The sequence below is a fragment of the Sinocyclocheilus anshuiensis genome, unplaced genomic scaffold (assembly GCF_001515605.1).
Source record: "Sinocyclocheilus anshuiensis isolate Anshui unplaced genomic scaffold, SAMN03320099.WGS_v1.1 scaffold454, whole genome shotgun sequence".
NCBI lineage: Eukaryota > Metazoa > Chordata > Actinopteri > Cypriniformes > Cyprinidae > Sinocyclocheilus > Sinocyclocheilus anshuiensis.
In genome coordinates, this window is record NW_015548217.1 from 2,237,693 (window position 1) to 2,258,431 (window position 20,739).

Sequence of the window (20,739 nt, forward strand, 5' to 3'; positions counted from 1 at the left end):
AACTGAAACATTCCAAGGTGCAGAAAGATAGTAAGGATGTCGTTAAAATAGTCCATGTGACATCAGTGGTTCAACCTTAATTTCACAAAGCTACGAGAATACATTTTTTAGTGCTCAAAGAAAAATATAATGACTTTATTCAACAATTTCTTCTCTTCCGTTTCAGATTCCGCTACATGTTCACGACAGTATCGTGCATTCTCTGCCTGCAAACAGGGCGCGGCGCATCCAGGTTCTATGTTAGAACACCGGTTCCTGCATCAGCAGCATCACATGCATGCGTTGTGATACTCTCGTGAACACACGACGAAGACTGACATGTTGAATAAAGTCGCTATTTTGCCGTTGTTTGCACACAAAAAGTATTCTCATAGCTTCATAAAATTATGGTTGAACCACCGATGTCACAGGGACTATTTTAACAATGTCCTTACCTTTCTGGGCCTTGAATGCTGTCTATGCAGGATCAGAAAACTCTCTGATTTAAAAAAATATCTTAATTTGTGTTCCGAAGATGAACGAAGGTCTTTGGAACCACATGAGGGTGAGTAATTAATGACAGAATGTTCATTTTTGGGTGAACTATCCCTTTAAAATCAAGACATATTTTTTTAGAGAAGCGAAATGACATTAGATAAGAAGTTGTCTTTTCTTAAAAATGTATAAAAATTAAGTGAGTGTTTGCTTAAAACAAGAAAAAATATTTGCCAATGGGGTCAGAAAAATTATTATTTTCCCATTGAATTAAGTAGATGTTTCTGACCATGTTCAAAGCAAAACCTTGATACATTTTGAGACATTTTTCAGAAAACAAGAAAATATCTTAAGTCATTTTGCTACTCAAGTAAATGCATCTTGATTTAAGAATGTTTAGATATTTTTACTGGAAAACAAGACAAACAATACTGTGCAAGGAAATCTTTTTTTTTGCAGTGTATCCTCTTTACCAGAGAGTTTTCTTACCATTAACTTGTAGATTTGGAGACATAGTGACCTTTGGCTCTTGAAGCAGAAGGTTGATGGGTAAATAAAGCTTGTGTATTTGCTTTTAAAGCTGTGCTGCACTGACAAACACATACTGATTGAGTCACTATACAGCTTCTCTCTCGGGATAAGATGGAAAGCTCTCCGCTGGATCATTTAGCAATATCACAGACATTTCAGCAATTTCATGGACATTGACCCAGACACGTTCGCTCCATACTAAACAGGACATCAAAGCAACGTACCTGCAGAGCATTTCCAATGAGTTTTATTTTGTTTTTATTCATTTACTTCTCATAAATGTAATAATGACAGTTTAACTCACAAGAAAAAACAACAAATGTACAAACACATAAAAAGACCCTTCGTCTTGCACATACCAGGTTGGAGGACACCGGTAGAAGATCTTCTCGCGAGGAGCATCATCACGTCGCCCACAGAGATAAGCACAGATTTTTCTGATGTCTTCTTTAATTAATAAGAAGTAACATCATTCAAAACTGTCTTTATCCCTGCGCTAGCATGTGTGCTCCTCTGTCTGTCGGAGGCACTCTGAATCCGAAGCAATGGAGGAACAGAGAATCCAGAGGAACAAAGACACTACAGGCGTGCAGATTAAGCAGGAGAAGAATGATCTAATCAGAGCTACATGGTGAGGAGTGAGGTTACACAGACTTACACATCCACCACAAACACAGACACAGGGCAGAGGCAGAGGCCGAGGGAAGAAACACACTCAACTACACAGAAGCAGTGTTCCTACCATGATGACTCTGAGACCGAACCGGCCAGTGCTTCTCCCCTGGAAGACACAACCAGGCAGAGTCAAGGTGAGTCAACACATCAAAGACCTTTAACACCAGCATCATTTCCAGCAAAGCAAAGGGAGGCTAGCGCTCATCACAAAAAATAATGACGCTCGTGGCCAAGTTCTCCTTCCGCTCGGCAAACAATGGCTCTAGACGAAATTAATTAGGACGGAGTGAATCATCATGCCGATTTGCAAGAGAAAATGGAACTGAAAGAAATGTGTCACTGGATGAATGCGTTTTCAAATATGCTGCAATTATTGCTGTGAGCATTTGAGTAACTTTGGGGGGGGAAACACAAAAATAACTGTGCATTCGTAAAAAAAACCTTGTTGCCTTTTCATACTCTGGATGCACATTTTCATCCAAAACCGACAAACACAAAGCAGGTCATTGATGAGTGAAGCCTCCCACCTCAAGTGTTTTTCTTATTTTTCTCTCAAAAATATTTGAGTATTGTACGCCGTCTCTTTGTACAGTTCCCGTTTCTGAGAGGCATGTAATCTGCTCGTGGCAGGATAATAGTTGACTTCAGTATTCACTGTGAGATGCATCAAATCTGAGGTGGCAGAAACATTTCTGAGTTGCAGCTGCAATGCCCGTTACATTCTGTTATCCACATCCGCCCAGCAATACATACAATGTAACTAATTATATATCAAATCCAATTCAGCGTTCATCCAGCTAGATCTCTGTAAAGACCTTGTGAGTTCTTTCAGAGCTTTGAGCTCGACTAACACCGTCCCTTCTAGTGATTGATCATGAGAGAGAAGCACCACCAGGAAGGAGATGAAAAGATGCTATGAAGTAGCAAACAGTAATGCGCTCTGACCACAGGCTAGTAAAGGTGTAGTGCTTTGATCCATCATTATTGATTACATATCAGCTTTTTTCACCAATCATCCTCAGTACCTTCGACCACTGCATACTATGACTGAACTTTATGACATACTAGGTTAATACCGGGAATAATGCAAAAGAAGCTCATGGGATTCATTGTCACTGAGGGCAAAGAAAGTGATAAAAACCCCATCTTTCTTTATTGTGTGTTTTATTTGTCATGTAGACGAGTTTGATGCTCTGTTAGGTGTAAAAGTACAATCTGTCACTGACAGATCTACTAAGCCATGTAAGCACAATAATTAATAATGACAAATTCTGCTGTTTTAATTGCTTGCATATCATTTTGGGGCCTTTTTGTTCATTTTTATTGATGGAGCTGTATAAAAAGGACAAAGAATGGGGAGAATGGGTGATCTGACTTAAAGCATGTACAATAAACAACAAACCACAATCTCAATCCACCTTATATTTAACAAAAGAATGGAAACACAGTCATTTTTTAATCATTTTTCAAGCCTTTTCTTTCTGTGCAAGAATACTTCATGACTTCAGCATTTCAAATGCTGTATAAATGGTGTATAACAGGAAACAATGGGGAAAATGTGAGCTGGACTCAAATGTGTGTGTCAAGTCTAAACACCTTTATTTCTATAGCATTTTACACAATACAGACTGTCAAAGCAGCTTTACAGTGATAAACAGGAAAATAGTAGAATCAATGATAGAAACTCAACTATGGAGATAGTTCAGATTCTGCTGTAAAGCGATTCTAAATGACAACAATGTCAATACAGTTCAGTGCTGGTTCAATTCAGATCAATAACAGTGCAAAGACCAATGTATGATCAATGAATATGAAGTGTTTTTATGAGTTGCTTGAGTGTGTATTAGTGACTAGGCTGCATCTCTGGGACAACAGCAAACAGACTGGATTCAACGACGGACTGGATTCAGATGCTGTCAATAACGGATTAGATTCAGACTCTGTCAGTACGGACTGGATTCAGACGGCGTCAGTAACGGATTGGATTCAGATGCTGTCAGTATCGGACTGGATTCAGACGCTGTCAGTAACAGGCTGGATTCAGATGCTGTCAGTATCGGATTAGCTCCAGACGCTGTCAGTAGCAGACTGGATTCAGACGCTGTCAGTAACGGATTGGATTCAGACGCTGTCAGTAACAGACTGGATTCAGACGCTGTCAGTATCGGATTAGATTCAGACGCTGTCAGTAGCAGACTGGATTCAGACGCTGTCAGTAACGGATTGGATTCAGACGCTGTCAGTAACAGACTGGATTCAGACGCTGTCAGTATCGGATTAGATTCAGACGCTGTCAGTAGCAGACTGGATTCAGACGCTGTCAGTAACGGATTGGATTCAGACGCTGTCAGTAACAGACTGGATTCAGACGCTGTCAGTATCGGATTGGATTCAGACGCTGTCAGTAGCAGACTGGATTCAGATGCTGTCAGTAACAGATTGGATTCAGACGCTGTCAGTGACAGACTGGATTCAGATGCTGTTAGTATCGGATTAGATTCAGACGCTGTCAGTAACGGATTGGATTCAGATGCTGTCAGTAACGGACAGGATTCAGATGCTATCAGTAACGGATTGGATTCAGACGCTGTCAGTATTGGACTGGATTCAGACACTGATAGTAACAGACAGGATTCAGATGCTGTTAGTATCGGACTGGATTCAGATGCTGTCAGTAATGGACTGGATTCAGACGCTGTCAGTACAGACTGGATTCAGACGCCGGCTGTCAATAATGGATAGGATTCAGACGCTGTCAATAACAGACAGGATTCAGACGCTGTCAGTACGGACTAGATTCAGACGCTGTCAATAATGGATAGGATTCAGACGCTGTCAATAACAGACAGGATTCAGACGCTGTCAGTACGGACTAGATTCAGACGCTGTCAATAATGGATAGGATTCAGACGCTGTCAGTAACGGACTGGATTCAGACGCTGTCAGTACGGACTGGATTCAGACGCTATTAGTATCGGACTGGATTCAGACGCTGTTAGTATCGGACTGGATTCAGACGCTGTCAGTACGGACTGGATTCAGACGCTGTTAGTATCGGACTGGATTCAGACACTGTTAGTATCGGACTGGATTCAGACGCTGTCAATAACAGATTGGATTCAGACACTGTCAGTATTGGACTGGATTCAGACGCTGATAGTAACAGACAGGATTCAGACGCTGTTAGTATAGGACTGGATTCAGATGCTGTCAGTAATGGACTGGATTCAGACGCTGTCAGTACAGACTGGATTCAGACGCTGTTAGTATCGGACTGGATTCAGATGCTCTTAGTATCGGACTGGATTCAGACGCTGTCAGTAACAGAACGGATTCAGACGCTGTCAGTAACGGACTGGATTCAGACGCTGTCAGTACGGACTGGATTCAGACGCTATTAGTATCGGACTGGATTCAGACGCTGTTAGTATCGGACTGGATTCAGACGCTGTCAGTAACAGACCGGATTCAGACGCTGTCAGTAATGGACTGGATTCAGACGCTGTCAGTACGGACTAGATTCAGACGCTGTCAATAATGGATAGGATTCAGACGCTGTCAATAACAGACAGGATTCAGACGCTGTCAGTACGGACTGGATTTAGATGCTGTCAGTAACGGACAGAATTCAGACGCTGTCAGTAACAGACCGGATTCAGACGCAATCAGTAACAATTTGAATTCAGACGCTGTCAGTATCGGATTGGATTCAGATGCTGTCAGTAACAGAACGGATTCAGACGGTGTCAGTAACGGATTGGATTCAGACGCTGTCAGTAACAGATTGGATTCAGATGCTGTCAGTAACGGACCGGATACAGACGCTGTCAGTAACAGACCGGATTCAGACGCTGTCAGTAACGGATTGTATTCAGATGCTGTCAGTAACGGATTGGATTCAGACGCTTTCAGTATCGGATTGGATTCAGACGCTGTCAGTAATGGATTGGATTCAGATGCTGTCAGTATCGGATTGGATTCAGACGCTGTCAGTATCAGACCGTATTCAGACACTGTCAGTATCAGATTAGTTTCAGAAGTTATCAGTTACAGACACTGTCAGAAACTGACTTGATTATTCAGCGCCAACAGCCTTGTGGTTAGTGCGCTGACACATAGTGCAATTGTGCTCGCGGTGACCTGAATTTGATTCCCAATGTCAAGGTCCTTTGCCGATCCCACTCCCCTCTTTCCACCCAATGCTTTCCTGTCTGCTCTCTACTGTCCTGTCCATTAACCTCCTGGGGTCGACAGTTCCGGCGGCGGAACTTTTTGCTGATTTGAATGTTGACAGCGAAAATAAAAGCCCATAAATATATATATTTAAAAAAAAGTATTGAACTGGATTCAGATGCTGTCAGTAACAGACTGGCTTCAGACGGTGTCAGTAACAGACACTGTCAGTATGAAACTGGATTCAGACGCTGTCAGTAATGGACTGGATTCAGACACTGTCAGTAACAGCTGCAGTCAGGCTGGCGCCGCGATAGTGAAGCAGACTGCCAATGAGACAAGCTCCACAAACATGTCACTGAAGTGCTGACAGAACAGAGTCACTCCAACTGCCCAGTGGACTCATTCTTTCTCAACGACAGCAGTCGATGTTCACAGAGATTTTCATTTAGATTGTGACCAAGAGTAAACAGTTCTACAAGAGCACTGCAGGAGTTGTTTGCTTTTCATATGAACAGGTCACAGCATGCTGGAGTATTTCGAATGGAATCAATGAGGTCAATGAGGTCAAATGGGATGAAGAAGCATTTATGCAGGATTCCCACATCTTTTAGCCAGTGAATTCATATGACTTTAATGGATAATGATTTTACACAATTTGTTTGTTGAGTACTAATCATTACATAATTACAAACACTTTTATTCTAGTTCAAAGGATTTCATTTTCATTTTTTTTTTTTTTTACATTTTAAGTGTATCCTCGGGTAAAGTAAAAGAATCCTCCTAAACAACTTGATTACAGCATCAGAGTTTCAGTGTTATTATTTTCCAAGACATTGCCAAGCCTGATAATCACAATTTTAACATGCCCTGTTATTTTACAGAATTTGAATGACCATAGGAATATTACAGACACAGATTCTGATAATTTCTGAATCCTTATACTGAGAAAGGCTTGAAGAATCCACATTGGACCCACATTTGAGAGTTCAAGGCTAAAAGTTGTTCAGAACTACTGATTTTTCCTTAAACAGTCACGCAAGAAAATATGGTGACGTAAAACGCCCTTTTAACCTGAAGGGCAAAAATGCTGAAGAGTAATATGCTTCAACATAACAAAAACATTGACATGTTATCCACACAGAGGGAATTTATGACCATTAAATCGAAGTAAAACCTGCACAAATAAATAATTTAAAGATATAACTGGCTCTGAGAATGCAAACACAGAAGAGGCACAGCATAACCATTGGTGTGTGTATTCCCAGCACTGCGCTGTTGTGAACGAACGCATCAGTAACCAAAGACAAGCCAGTCTCACTGCAGTTAGTTACAGAAATGCAGCTTGTTATTTACGAGCTTTCTTTGTCTCTGCATCACCATCCTAAGCATCTAAAATCAACACTTGCTGTGAAAAGCACTCGGGTGGAGTAATAACTCACATTAATTAAACATCCCGGGCAGCAGTTCACTTCAGAGGAGGCCTTTTGTTCCCGAGCTCACTTCCCTTAACATATTAACAAATCTAATCTCTGTGTGCCTGTACCTGTAGAACCGAGGAGAAGCTGTACGTACTGTATGACGGTTATATCGTTTATATCTGTCCGTGTGATATTAACATTTATTAACAATTAATTTTGGTTGGTTATTTGTTAGATAAGCTAGTATCCGACTCCACTAGAGAACTAGATGCTGTTTGCGCAGCACGTTTCCAGACAACAGAGAGAGTCAGTGATCCGGCCTGCAGGAATTTCAATAGGTTCAGGGTTGTGATGATTCATTGTAGTCAGGAAAGCACAGCGTGAATCCTGCCTGATCCTTCTGCATAATAAACAGCAGCGGTTTAATTGAGTATGTTTGTGCAGATCTGATATATTAACTATGTAGATTTTGGGTGCAGAAATGTTTTCCTTTGTAATGAATATGTGCATGTATGTAAATCCTGACAGCAAAGTGTGACAATCTGAAAGAAACACGCATGACATGCTTCAGCGACTAGCGGAAAACTGATATCATTAATCAGTGTGTTCTAAATAAAGATCTTTGATTACAGAAGACAATTTCCATGAATAGGGAATAAAATAGGGCTGGAAAATCTTTCAAAATTAAGATTTTATTTTCTTATATTTTCAACAGAGGCTCAAACTCCTGCTAATTTTGTTCCAAAATCTAAATGTGCCCTTAAATTTCATCATCAAAATATGAAAAATATGAAAAATAAAATGCTTTGAAATAAAAAACAAAACAAAATCATATTATTATTACAATACTACTACTACTACTACTACTACTAATAATAATAATAATAATAAACCATAAATAACAATAATTATGGAAGCTATCTTGCAAAAAAAAAGAGAAGCTGTATTTTTTTTTTTTATTTACCATGGTAATATGATTCCTCAAAGTGTGCTCGATTACCATGTACATACCATGTCATTCTATCTGATTCCATTATTTTATACGGTGTGCAGTGACATCAGATAAAATGCCATGGTATGTAATGTCAGTATTACAATCCTAATAACAGAATATAATAATAAAAGATAATATTGTAGTAATATCAAAACAAAAACATACAATAGTAATACACATATTATAAAATAGTAACCATGGAACAGAATGTACTGCAATATCATAGTATGGTACATAGTAATGATTACCATAGTCATATATCATAATATTTATATGGTAACGTGCTGCATCAAATACTATGATATTACCATCAACCATGTCTAATGAATAGTATGATTCTTTTTGGTAGGTCACAGAGATAACAGTGTACAATGACAGTGGAAAAACTCGATTCATGGAAAGCGCCAGAACGCAGAGAAAACAGGGAGCAGAGACGAATGGATAAGAGAAATAAACTTAGTGTAATGTGAGATGGCAAATTTTCTTTCAACAAAAATTTGAAGGTGGTTTTAATTCCTGGAATCAGAGCCTTTTGCTTGTTGACAAGCTCGATATAAAGGGAAAAATGCCATGGGAGATGGGATGAAATGATACTACTGATCATGAAAGTCATTCCTCTGTTGAATTCACTAAACTGCTATTCACCATCAGAAAACCTCATGCCAAATGAACAAGCACATGTCTGACCTTTCCAAATACATCCTCAATTATGAGACGAGCATGTCATTGAAATCTGAGAGCCACCCAAATAAAAGCCGCTCTAATGCATGCGTGTCTTTGCTTAAGGGTCTGGAAAACATCCGAACATCTCTCCTTTGCTCCAATCAGAGAGCTGTTGCCATGCAAAACAAAACTCTCATAGTCACAGTGCAAAATCACCAGACACATTCCCATGCATCACTTCCCCAGCATTATCAAAGATCTTTCTTTCTTTGCTTGATATTGAGTAGGCCTATGTACCAAATTGAAACGGCACCCAAAAAAGTCAAGGTCGAGCAAAAACGTGCAAATTGAATTATCGTCTGTCTTGAGCTCAAATGAAAGATTTAGGCATGACATGTCTTGAGAGGAACAAGTTCATGAATAATAATTTGTTTGCATAATAGAGGGGAAAATCAAATTAAAATCTTGACATATTCACCGGGAGATGCAATTTTCCTATCTCAGACGGCCTTTTCATGAACAAAAGAGACAAAACAGAACGCAGGGTTAAATATTTTCATTTACGACTGCTGTCAGTTGATTTTTTGTTGTTGCTCTGTCTGTACAGTACCTCTTTTCAATAGATTTCTTCAAAGTTTCTTTGCCTATTATTTGGTTTTGTGCTTGTCGCAGACATGATTTTGCAACCATACAGAACTGAAGAAATGGCTGTGTGTGAATGTGAACTTAAAATGCCACAGGAAGTGGAAATGGTATATGATTTGGAATGACAGGAAGAGGAATCGACTAAATTCTACACGTTGTGGGAAATGAAGTGTTCAGTGGCGCTGCTGCTTCACTGGGAAACAGGCTTCAACACATTATCAACTGCTAAGACAAGAGAAAATGTGAAAGAACACTTTTAAACACACCCTTACGTTCCTGTAAACAACATGCATGTCTGCACACATACACACACGGAGCTTGTGCAAAACCCTTACGTAAGAGCCTAAGAGACAATGCCGCTCTGAAGTCAGACAAAACCATGAGACAGGAAGCTCGCGGCAGCAGAGGAAGTGGAGGAAAGACAAGTCAAAGCAATAATTTAGATAATGAAAACAATAAAAACAGCTAATGCATAACAATGGAACTCAGCCTGCAAAGTCGACTTAAGCAACCATAAATAGATCAGCTAGTCTGAGAGGGAAATGAAAAAATAAATTGCACAATATTTGGACTCTTTAACTGTAATTAGGACTCATAAAGATAAATGTATAAACAGACTTTCAGTCCTTAAAGGTTCTAATGTATTGTTCGTGAAGAATGTGAGTCACACAGAAGGAGGTGTTTAAGAATGAATGGAAAGTCGTTCTGAATTCCAAACATTGATTTGGTTCTTCAGCACTGCACCGCTCGCAGCAGCTCCTTCAGATCCATCATGCAGATAATGCAGCCTCCACCTCTGATATTTGTCCTGCGTCTCAATCCCCAAGGCTAAAACACACTTACAATGGCCACACACACAGGCATTCTGAAGCCACTGAAAACATGCTCACAACATTGGTGTGCCTGGCAGACAGACATTGTGTTCACAAATGCCACAGCAAAACCGATCAAAATCTGCTGCACGTAAATATCAAAATGTTACTCGCAAACTTACCCAAAATGAGAGTCAGTACCAGATGGCATGTCTAGTATGCTTTATAGTGACTGATCTGGCACTGATGAAGAGTTTCACGGGGATCTCCTGTCTGGTGAATCCCTAAATTGAACATACAGTGCATCTGGATATATGCATGTCAAACTTGGCATTGCAACAACAGCTTTTAGTGATGGAAAAAGTTCATTTCAAATAAACCAGTCCATCACATACGGCGATAATAATATGTAATTCCTGACCACCAATGCCCTTCAATGCATTCAAATACAGCTGTATGTAGACACAGCTGCTGTTCATTACATTTTGGTAACACTTCATTCTGATAGTCCACTTTAGACATCCTACTAACTATAAGTAACTTTGTGACTCCATGTCAACTAGCAGTCTTTAGAGTATTAGTAGTCTGTCTGCTTAATATCTGCTAACACTATATTTTGATGGACATTCAAATGATTATAAGTCATTTTGCAAGTACTTGCCAACTTATTCTACAAACCCAAACTCTAAACTAACAGTCGACTAATACTCTAATGAGAGTTAGTTGACGTGTAGTTGCAAACTTTAATTAAACTTTCAGCTGAATAATGACTGTTGACTATTTTCTTTTTAGAGCTGTTTTACAGTAGAATTGAATTTAGTTTGCATGATTTAACCATTATTTTCTTGTCTATCACTGTAAAGCTGCCTTGAAACAACCGGTATTGTATAAAGTGCTATAGAAATGTAACTTGACTTGACTTAATAATGGTTGTCATTAGGGTTGCATTCAGTGCGTTCACATATAATATTGCACCATGTACTTGAAGACAGTTTGTCAAGACTACATTTCATATCTGCAATAAAATCTGACAATGCAATTTCAATTTTGCTTCCTTAACTCAAAAAATGGACAAATATGAACAAGGCTTTTTAAGTGAAACAGTCAGTTGAGTGGGTGGTTGGTGAATAAGATGCACTGAAGCACTTTTCAACACAAAAACCTGCAACTGTTCAGCAAATTTGCCTGTATTTTAAGACTCTGTGCCTCTTATTGATCAGTGTCACGATTGCATTATCACGAGTCATTATATTTTCATGCTTGGTAATGGAGAGGAAGCATGTCAATCAATATCGTCCCTGAAAACATCCATACGCGCTCCATGGAAACCAATGCTTTGCCATCTAGGTCAACGCACCGACGGAGATTCGCCAATTAGTGTTTTTGGCGAGGGTGGCACGTTTACAGTGCAGATATCATGGAAAGACCTGAACAGCAGGATACTTTAATAATGTCATTATCTTCACACACTGAGACAAGGGAAGAGAAAAGCAAAATTGCGAAATCCTCAAATAAATTATAATGAGCTCAAAGGCCAAGAGCAACTGGGAAAATCTATGAAATTAATCTTCAAGACACTGGAGGTAATTTGTTTTGAAAGGCGCAATCTAACTCAGTGAGTGTAGCATGTTAGATAATAACATTCTGAACACTCGAGACGTGGTAAATAAATACATCTGGACAAGCACACGAATGTGAAGAAAGGGCAAGCTAAAAGATGAGAGGAGAGATGCTGGAAACCCACCAGCCTTTATCTGTGTGGAGGAGAAACCCACCTGCTGCTCAATAACAGAGAAATAATCTCACCTCTCACACTCTTACACAAACCAACCAGCAGAGAGAAACAGAGAGAAAGCCAATTTATAATGATGAGTACAAATTAACAATCATTTGTTTATTCACAAAATGAGTTTGTCTAACTGGACATTTTGGCAGAGAATGCATGATGCAATTGCCGTCATTTCATAAATACATTTAGCTCCTGCCAGTTTTGGTCTGCACAAAAATCACAAAAATATAATCCTGATTATTAATTACAATTATTGCCATTTCAATATTTTTTAACATTTTATCAGAATTGTACTTTCACATAAGCACAAATAAAGACCAGTGTTGGGGGTAACACATTACAAGTAACATGAGTTCCGTAATCGGATTACTTTTTTCAAGTAACTAGTAAAGTACCATGTTACTTTTAATTTACAAGAAAATATCCGAGTTACTTTTTCAAGTAAGGAATGCTAGTTACTTTGTTTTCCCATTTATTGACTGATAGCACTCCTGTCCCCATGTTGAGAGAATTGGGTAGTCAGTGCAAAGGAGTTGTGTGTAAACTGTAATTGTACAGTAGTAGATTCAGTATTCCTCAAAATGAATAAAAACAGTGAAATGCAACTTCAGCATATCACTCAAACCTGCAATAATTAAATATGTCAAATAACACAAAAATCATTTATGTATTTAATCCCATTTCATTACCAATGTCTTTGCTGCTGACCTTTGTTGATCCAATTCAACCATACTAATAAGCAAAAATTACTTTAGCTAAATATAACATTTGTGTTTCTTTCTTTCTTTTTTGTGATTGAGAAGAAAATGTTGAATTTGCTTCTCCTGTGTCTTATTCTTCCTGCAATGAAGGTTTCTTTCAGCTTTTTGAATTTACATTTCCTTCAGCCTGAAGCTTATTCATTTCACTTTTGGTGTGAAGGGGCTTTTACAGTTGCCAAAAATATAACTTTTTCATATTAAAAACAAACAAGGAAGCCCGGGCCGGATGAGAAAGTAACAAAATGCATTAATATCCATAAAAAGTAACTAAGGAGTGCAATTAGTTACTTCTTTATTGTAATGCATTACTTTTAAAAGTAACTTTCCCCAACACTAATAAAGATGATGTCAACTCGCATGGTTTGCTTACAGATTCAGTCACGCAAACACCTGTGTGAAAGAAAGAAAACAGACTGGATGTATTTTTATATACTTGTATTTGAGCAGAATATCCCAGCAGAGATCGCTAAACTAAAACGTACTCGTTTGCCTGTGTTTTCAGCTCATGAACACTTTTTTTCCGCAAATGCCACATTAAAATTGTTTTCAGGATAAATAACAATAGAGCAAATATTGTAGATGATTGTGCTTAATTATTCGGGAGAAGCAGAAATCATGATCATGATTTAAATACAATTCATTGTGCAGTACTGTATGACTTCCATAAAAATGGATATTAATTTTACATTGCTATAGATCTCAATTAAATATCACACTTATTAGATCACATTAATTGCACTCTATTAATGTATTGGGTGAAAATGGACGAATTTCGTACTATGCCTTATGAGAATTCTTCATACTAAACAGTGCATGTATTTTTCACCAAAAACAATCCAGAAGAAACTTCTTTCGTAACTTTGTGGATCTACTGGCCTCAAACAGAAGCGACAAACGGGCCACAGCTCTCATCCAGCGCTCACCTCTCCCCTGGGCTCCCGATAACTGATGCGTGACTGATTTCACCGGCTTTAATGAAATGTTTTCATGCTTGCCTTCACTGCTGTATCTCTTACAGAAATCTAGCTTGGTGAAACTCTAGCGCCGCAGATAGGATTTTTCTCGAGAGCTGACAAAGAGATCGCAATGCACCGTGAGCCTGCAGGATCCCGCATTCATCAGAAGGTTAATGCAATTACATTAAATGATAATTGCACTTGTACTGTTCCGTCTCCAGGAGATGAGTTCGAGATACGTGTTCAGCATTCACACTTACTTAGTGTGAGCTGTTAGGACCTGAAACCAGATCATGCATTATGCCTAATATGCGGATGATGAAATTGACATTGCATGGGTTACATTTTCATAGGTTACTGAAGTCTCACTGAAAATGAATCATGAGTCCCTTAATTGTGCTTTACCGATTCCTCTCATTATTATACTATTATTTGTTTCGTCATTATTTATAATAACTGTGGCATAAAGCTTCAAAGTTGTGTCTCAGGAAAAAAAATGGTTTCACACCATTTTGATGTCTGTACCTGTGATTACACACATTAGATGTGCTGTTACTGCTCTCAGAGGGAGGCAGGATCTGTTCCAGAGGATTTTAAAGGAGCCAGACACAATATTAATAGCGCAGCACTCACAGGAAGCTAATCAGTTCTTTGTCGTCTGAGACATGATGCATTAAGTAAGCATTAAACACGTTTCAATATACCGGTATGAGAAAAGGTCACTGAGAATACAAAGAACTGCTGTGGATGCGTTGATCTCTGAAACCCATTATTTATAAATTAATTGCATGTGTTAAACCATTTTAAAATTTCATTTGTAGATTTTATTTATTTATTTTAATTAGGGTGGATATTTTTGAAAAATAGCCACTTTTCAATTATCAGCGCTATATTACTCTTTAAAACTACTTAATAATCCATTATGCAAAGAAAAAAAATCTAAAAATAACGAGTAAAGAATCAAGAGAAAATTCTAGTTTTCATTATCATATATTTTGCTTTCATCAGAATGCGTTAATCTGCTAATATGAGGACAGTCTGGAAACACAGGGTGGAAAAGGGCCTAAAAAACATCTTCATGATGAAAGAAAATGATAAAAACAACACATAAAATGTTAGAAGACGCAAATGGCACCTGCTTTGTCTATATTAGCCATTCATATACAATCCACATTACATGCTCAGTACCTGACGTCAGTTAATATGTTTTTATCTTTGCAAGCATTATCATATCTGTTTGTCAGGTGTTCGGTGGCGACTGCGGCAGAGATTGAGTGGATGTGGCTCCAATGTAGATCTGTCTCTGTTTCTCTGCTGCTCTCGACTCCTGAGGTCACCTCGACTGAGAGAGGAGCAGAGGAGAACACTCGAGGGACGCAATCTGACATCAAATATCCTCCCACAGACAGATCTGAGATGTCTGCACTCCATTTTGTTCAGAAGATTGCAATACACGTTCAGCATTAAAAATGTGTGTCGGAATAATGCCTCTGGATCCAGGTGATATTTTAGGCATGTAAAAGTGATCCATTAATAATCAGGAAGAATCAATGTACTTGAGTGAGATCAGAATTCATCAGTCTGTCATCATTTACTCCAAACTCATTCAAAATATCATCATTTGTGTGACACAGAGAAAAGAAGGTTTGGAAAGACACGAGAGAGGGAGTAAAGAGCATCTACAGTTTTAAATGCATTATTATAAAACTCACTGTTTTTACTACAAACATTAAAATTAAAATTATTAATAATATTCTGTACATCTATGAATATATATAGCTGTTTATTATGCATCAATTCTGTGAGGCTCTTCTTCACCTAGGCATCAATACCGCACCATATTTTCAATGGAATTTACCTTCGATTCCTCATAGAGCATTTAACGTAGAGTAAAACTCAGCTATCATTTGCACAGTCCCAATAGACCGGACACAGCGCTAACATGACATACATCCAGCTCGTTCAGCCATACTGTGAGGTCCGTCTGGATTTCCTCTTTTCTCTCATCCTCCATTACTGACTGCCCTGCGCGCTTCCCGACGTCACCTCGGATCTGCTTTCTGAGGCTTTTTATCCTGTGCCATCACCTCAGCGTTAATATTGCACATCTTCATTTTTTTAGATAAATATTGTACGGCTCTGCTGAGAGAATTCAGATTGAACTGAGAGCTTTCACAGTTCACTTTTGTCTTATACAAATATATTTGGTCAGGTGGCTGATATTTAATATTAATAGCACTTTTCTTATCTGTGTTTCCGACCGTCTAAAACAGAATATGTGAGAATTAAATCCCGAAAACCTGGATCTGGACTACACTGATCACTTGGAACGGGGATACTCATGTTTCACTTACGACACACATAGCCTGATGGTTGGCTTCTTTTGGAAATATTACTGCTGGTGGAGAAAAAATGTATGCAAATTAACTTGTCTAAAATGTAAGTTACCTTATTGTAACTTTGTACTGAAGTATGTAAAATCACACTTATGGGCCGTTTACACGACAACGTTTTCAGCCAAAAATGGGAAACTTTTTATGCGTTTTGACTGTTCGTTTAAACAATAACGGCGTTTTGGGGACTGAAAACGCATATTTTTGAACGGGTTTCAAAGTGCAAATTTTTGAAAACAGCACCGATATCGTTTCCGTGTAAACACCCAATACGTGAATCTTTAAAAACGGTGCGCGTGTGTAGTACGTGTTAGGTATGTAGACATGTGCAGTACGTGTCGATTTTAAAGGCAAGCGCGAACAAACATACACAACAATGGCGGAGTACATCATACTGTTGTTGCTGCTCAAGAGTTTGCTAACGCTTCTTCAGCAAAGTGTGGATTTACTTCACCAATATTACAACCAACAGCGGAGATGCATCATATACATCATATAATCGTCACTTCCCTACAGGTACTGTTTACTAACAAGGTGACAGTGCCAACTACTGGCCTGGCATACGTAATACAGCGTTTTTGGCTGTTTTCGCGGATATGTATAAACGTGAATCGTTTTGAAAACGTTGCCGTGTGTACGTGAAACTTTTTTAAAATGCGAGGGAAAAACCTTTCCGTTTTTGACTACACTGTTGTCATGTAAACGTAGCCTTACTTACAAAGGTTGCACTTTATTTCCACATTCTCACTCCCAACTCTTGGCGTCACTTTTAGATGCGCAGGTCATAGGTTTAGCGTCATTTTTCAACATGCAGGGTCCTCCGTTGCTTTAAATAAGAAACCCTTCGCGTCAATATGCCGACGCAAAAGGTACTGGGAATTTTATTGTCACGATTAAATTATATATTGGATAATAATATTGCCATTATTGCATATATGTTGGGGTGTGATTTTTCAGTGTAAACAGTCACAACAGTTTTATTTATAATACACTATTTACACATTTATGATCACGTAACCCAACCCCTGCCCCTAAACCTACCATTTGTCAATAAAACAAAAATATATAACTGGCAGATACAACTACAGTCATAATTTATTCAAAAAGTATTAATATTCCAAGTCTTCCGAGGCAAAACCATTGATTTGTGAGAGGAATAGATGCGATTGCCGTAAAGCTCATCCTGTGTGCTGCAGTCTGTGTGCAACTTCAAAAAATACCGCCAGAAGAAGCCTTACGTCAGCCTTGGTTGTGAAATGCTATTGGCTCTTGTGTGTCTCGTGACCGATTGCGTCATGCTACTAGAGCATCTTTTTGAATGAGATGTGAGCACGTTAACGGAGCGGGATTAGTGATGGGAAGTTCGGATCATTTTACCGACTCGGACCTTTGAGTCTCGTTCAGCAAAATGAACTAATCTTTTTTCGAGTCATTTTGTTCATTTCGTTCATTTTAACAAAATATAATTAAAATGTTACATGTTACTTCCCTAATATGTCTACTACTTACGCAAACGTTGATCACACTACAAACAATACAAAACTGCTATAAGAAAGAGAAAATATTAATTAATTGTTTACCTGAGTCTTCAGTCTATGATTAGCTCACCACCTCTTATCTGACAAGTCTTCGGGTTTGGGCTTATGGGGCTGTCACGTGATTAACGAACGACTAGAAAAACCCGAAGACTCGAGATGAACTAATCAATTCTCTTTCCGGCTCAGACTGCATTGGTTAAAGCTTATGGGGCTGTCACGTGATGAACGAACGACTCGGAAAAACCCGAAGACTCGAACCAGGTGAACTACTTGACTAATTCCAGTACAGAACCTATAGGATGTTGCGCATGCGCGACTGAACGAATCACTCCCCGATACGACTCGTTCTTCCCGAGTCACATTAAAGATTCGTTCAAAACGAACGAATCGTTCAAGAACGACCCAACACTAAGCGGAATCATTTTCAGCAATTAAAACCTTATGTTTTACTCTCTTCTTCGCATAAAGTCATTGTATGGCTTCAGAAGACTTGGAATGTAGCACAACTTGTTTGTAATGCTTTTATACTGCTTTTTTATGGTCAGTTTTTGCAATAAATACCTGTGACTGTACTTTTATTTGCCTGCTACGTGTTTTATATTGTTCTGAAGTGGGTAGGTTTAGGTTAGGGGTGGGGTTAGGTGCTCCAATGAAAGTATACATTTATATAAAATTATTTCTGTTTTTTACAAATGCATGCAAACCATTAAAATAAGACAAACAACTGAAAACAACGCAGGACCCTGCACATCGAAAAATGATGCTAAAGGGGTACTTTGAGCATCACAAAGCGACGTCAAGTGGTCCTGACCAAGCATCAATATGTGACGAGTAGGGAGTGAGAACGTGTTATTTCAGTAGTCCACTTTAGACATTCTATCAGTATCAGTAGACTGTCTAATATCTGATAAAACTTTATTCTGATGTACATTCGACTGACTATAATGAATTTTGCAAGTACATGTCAACTTATTCTACTAACCTGAACCCTAAACAGTCTACTAATACTCTAATCAGAGTTAGCTGAGATATAGATGCAAAGTTACTTCTAGTTAGTGGAAAGTCTAAAGCGGATTAAGGAAATAAAGCGTAACCCACTTGCGTATGATTGTTTGCACGTATAAGATTATCAAAACAGATTTTCTCAACCCTTCCCCTGAAGAGTGATTGCGCTGATCCATCACATTGCACTCAACTTCTCCAAATCTAGTCTATTGCTAAGTGTCCCGTCTGAAGCATTCATTGTGCTAGAGAATGACATAAAGGACCCTCCATCCATTAGCCTACATATCCAGCACTCAGAGTCTCAGTGGGAGTCGGACTGAACTCATGAGCTCCTGCTAGGCCTGTGTTTATTAGTGCTCAGAGAGGATGAGAGTTACGTAACGAGCACTTCAGGGATGTTCAGTGTGACAGACCTGCCCATTTCACAGGCCACACTTACAAAACTTATCAAGATCTCCTGCAACACTTATACTAAAGGGTTACTCCACCCCAAAATGAAAATGTTGTCATTAATCACTTACCCCCATGTCGTTCCAAACCTATAAAAGCTTCGTTCGTCTTCAGAACACAATTTAAGATATTTTGGATGAAAACCGGGAGGCTTGTGACTAAAATATCTTAAACTGTGTTCTGAAGACGAACAAAGCTTTTACGGGTTTGGAACGACATGGGGGTAAGTGATTAATGACAAAATATTCATTTTGGGGTGGAGTAAGCCTTTAATGCATTAACCGGAAGAGAACTCTGCTGTGCAACATGAAAACAGTCGATTTGAAAACTAGCTGCCCTGTTTACCACAGAGGAGGCATGAAAGTGATTTTTTTTAGAGGGAGCACAATGTCCTTCCCAGGTCTTTCACACATTTTGTGCAATTTCAAAATGGGCACCAATGAAAACCGTAATGAGGCAATTATCCACACACAGCTGGCACGGAAAAGCCTCATGGACACACTTTACTGCTCTCGTAAACACACACTCTCTCACACACACTCATACAGACACATATATATTAGAATTTGCCACTGATTCTGTGATGTTTTTGTTTTTGTGTTATAGCATCCCAGAAGGCACTAAAAATAAATAAATTACATTAATTAATTAATTGTCTGCTACTGAAATGACAACAACCAATAATTTGTTTATTCTGTTTTTGAAGTACCTAAATTGTAATGTAATTTTTCACTACTTCATCACTGCTTTTTCCATTTTAGCTTTGGGCCAGTGGACAAGTGCATCTTTCTTGATGAAAGAACATTCATCATGTTCTTCTTTGCATTATCATTATGCTCAATGTATTTTTAAGTGACAGGAGAGCAAGTTTACTTTCACTAATCATTTTCTAGAATTTACAGATTTTATTTATTTTATTTTACTACACTATCAATTATTAAAACATGTTTGTGTATAGAACATTGTGTACATCTTTTTTTTTGTAATTCATTAAAAGGCTGCATTAGTCTTGACACACATTCATGAGAGTCTACAGGACTCCTGATTATGATGTAATTTCTGTTTCATGTATTTTTTTTCTGCATGTTGGTCACACCATATCATTGGTTAGGCTTTCTTCTTCTTCATGGTATCAGGACAGTTGTATCACTCTGACATATTTGACGTATATCAAAATGAGTTTTAGTTCAGAAATTAAAAGCATGCTAATCGTGAAAGAGCTACATTCAAATTAAAGTATGTACAAATTACACATTTAGAATAATTTAATAGAGTGTCATGTCATTTACCCTGATATAGGCCTATACAGAGACAACCAACATTATTATGGTGACTACAGGGACCACAGAAATCTGTGAAAGAGCTAACTGGATCCCAAGCACCAAAACATACAGAATTGAACGTGAGCCCGGAGCTCAGAGCGATGAGTCTAACTCTGATTTCAGACGGAACAGCACTT

At 38.6% G+C, this 20,739-nt stretch overlaps 1 protein-coding gene across 6 annotated transcripts in view; it reads right to left on the reverse strand.

Moving 5' to 3' along the window:
• The window catches only part of shisa6 (shisa family member 6), a 55,509-nt gene that overhangs the window by 13,363 nt on the left and 21,407 nt on the right, over positions 1-20,739 (reverse strand). For 2 of the 6 annotated variants that reach the window (XM_016440868.1, XM_016440867.1), the window contains exon 5: positions 1,748-1,786. The exons of the other annotated variants lie outside the window; for them this stretch is intronic. In XM_016440868.1, the coding sequence (XP_016296354.1) occupies positions 1,748-1,786 (39 nt within the window). The remainder of the gene's footprint in view (positions 1-1,747; positions 1,787-20,739) is intronic. 6 annotated transcript variants of the gene reach the window in all.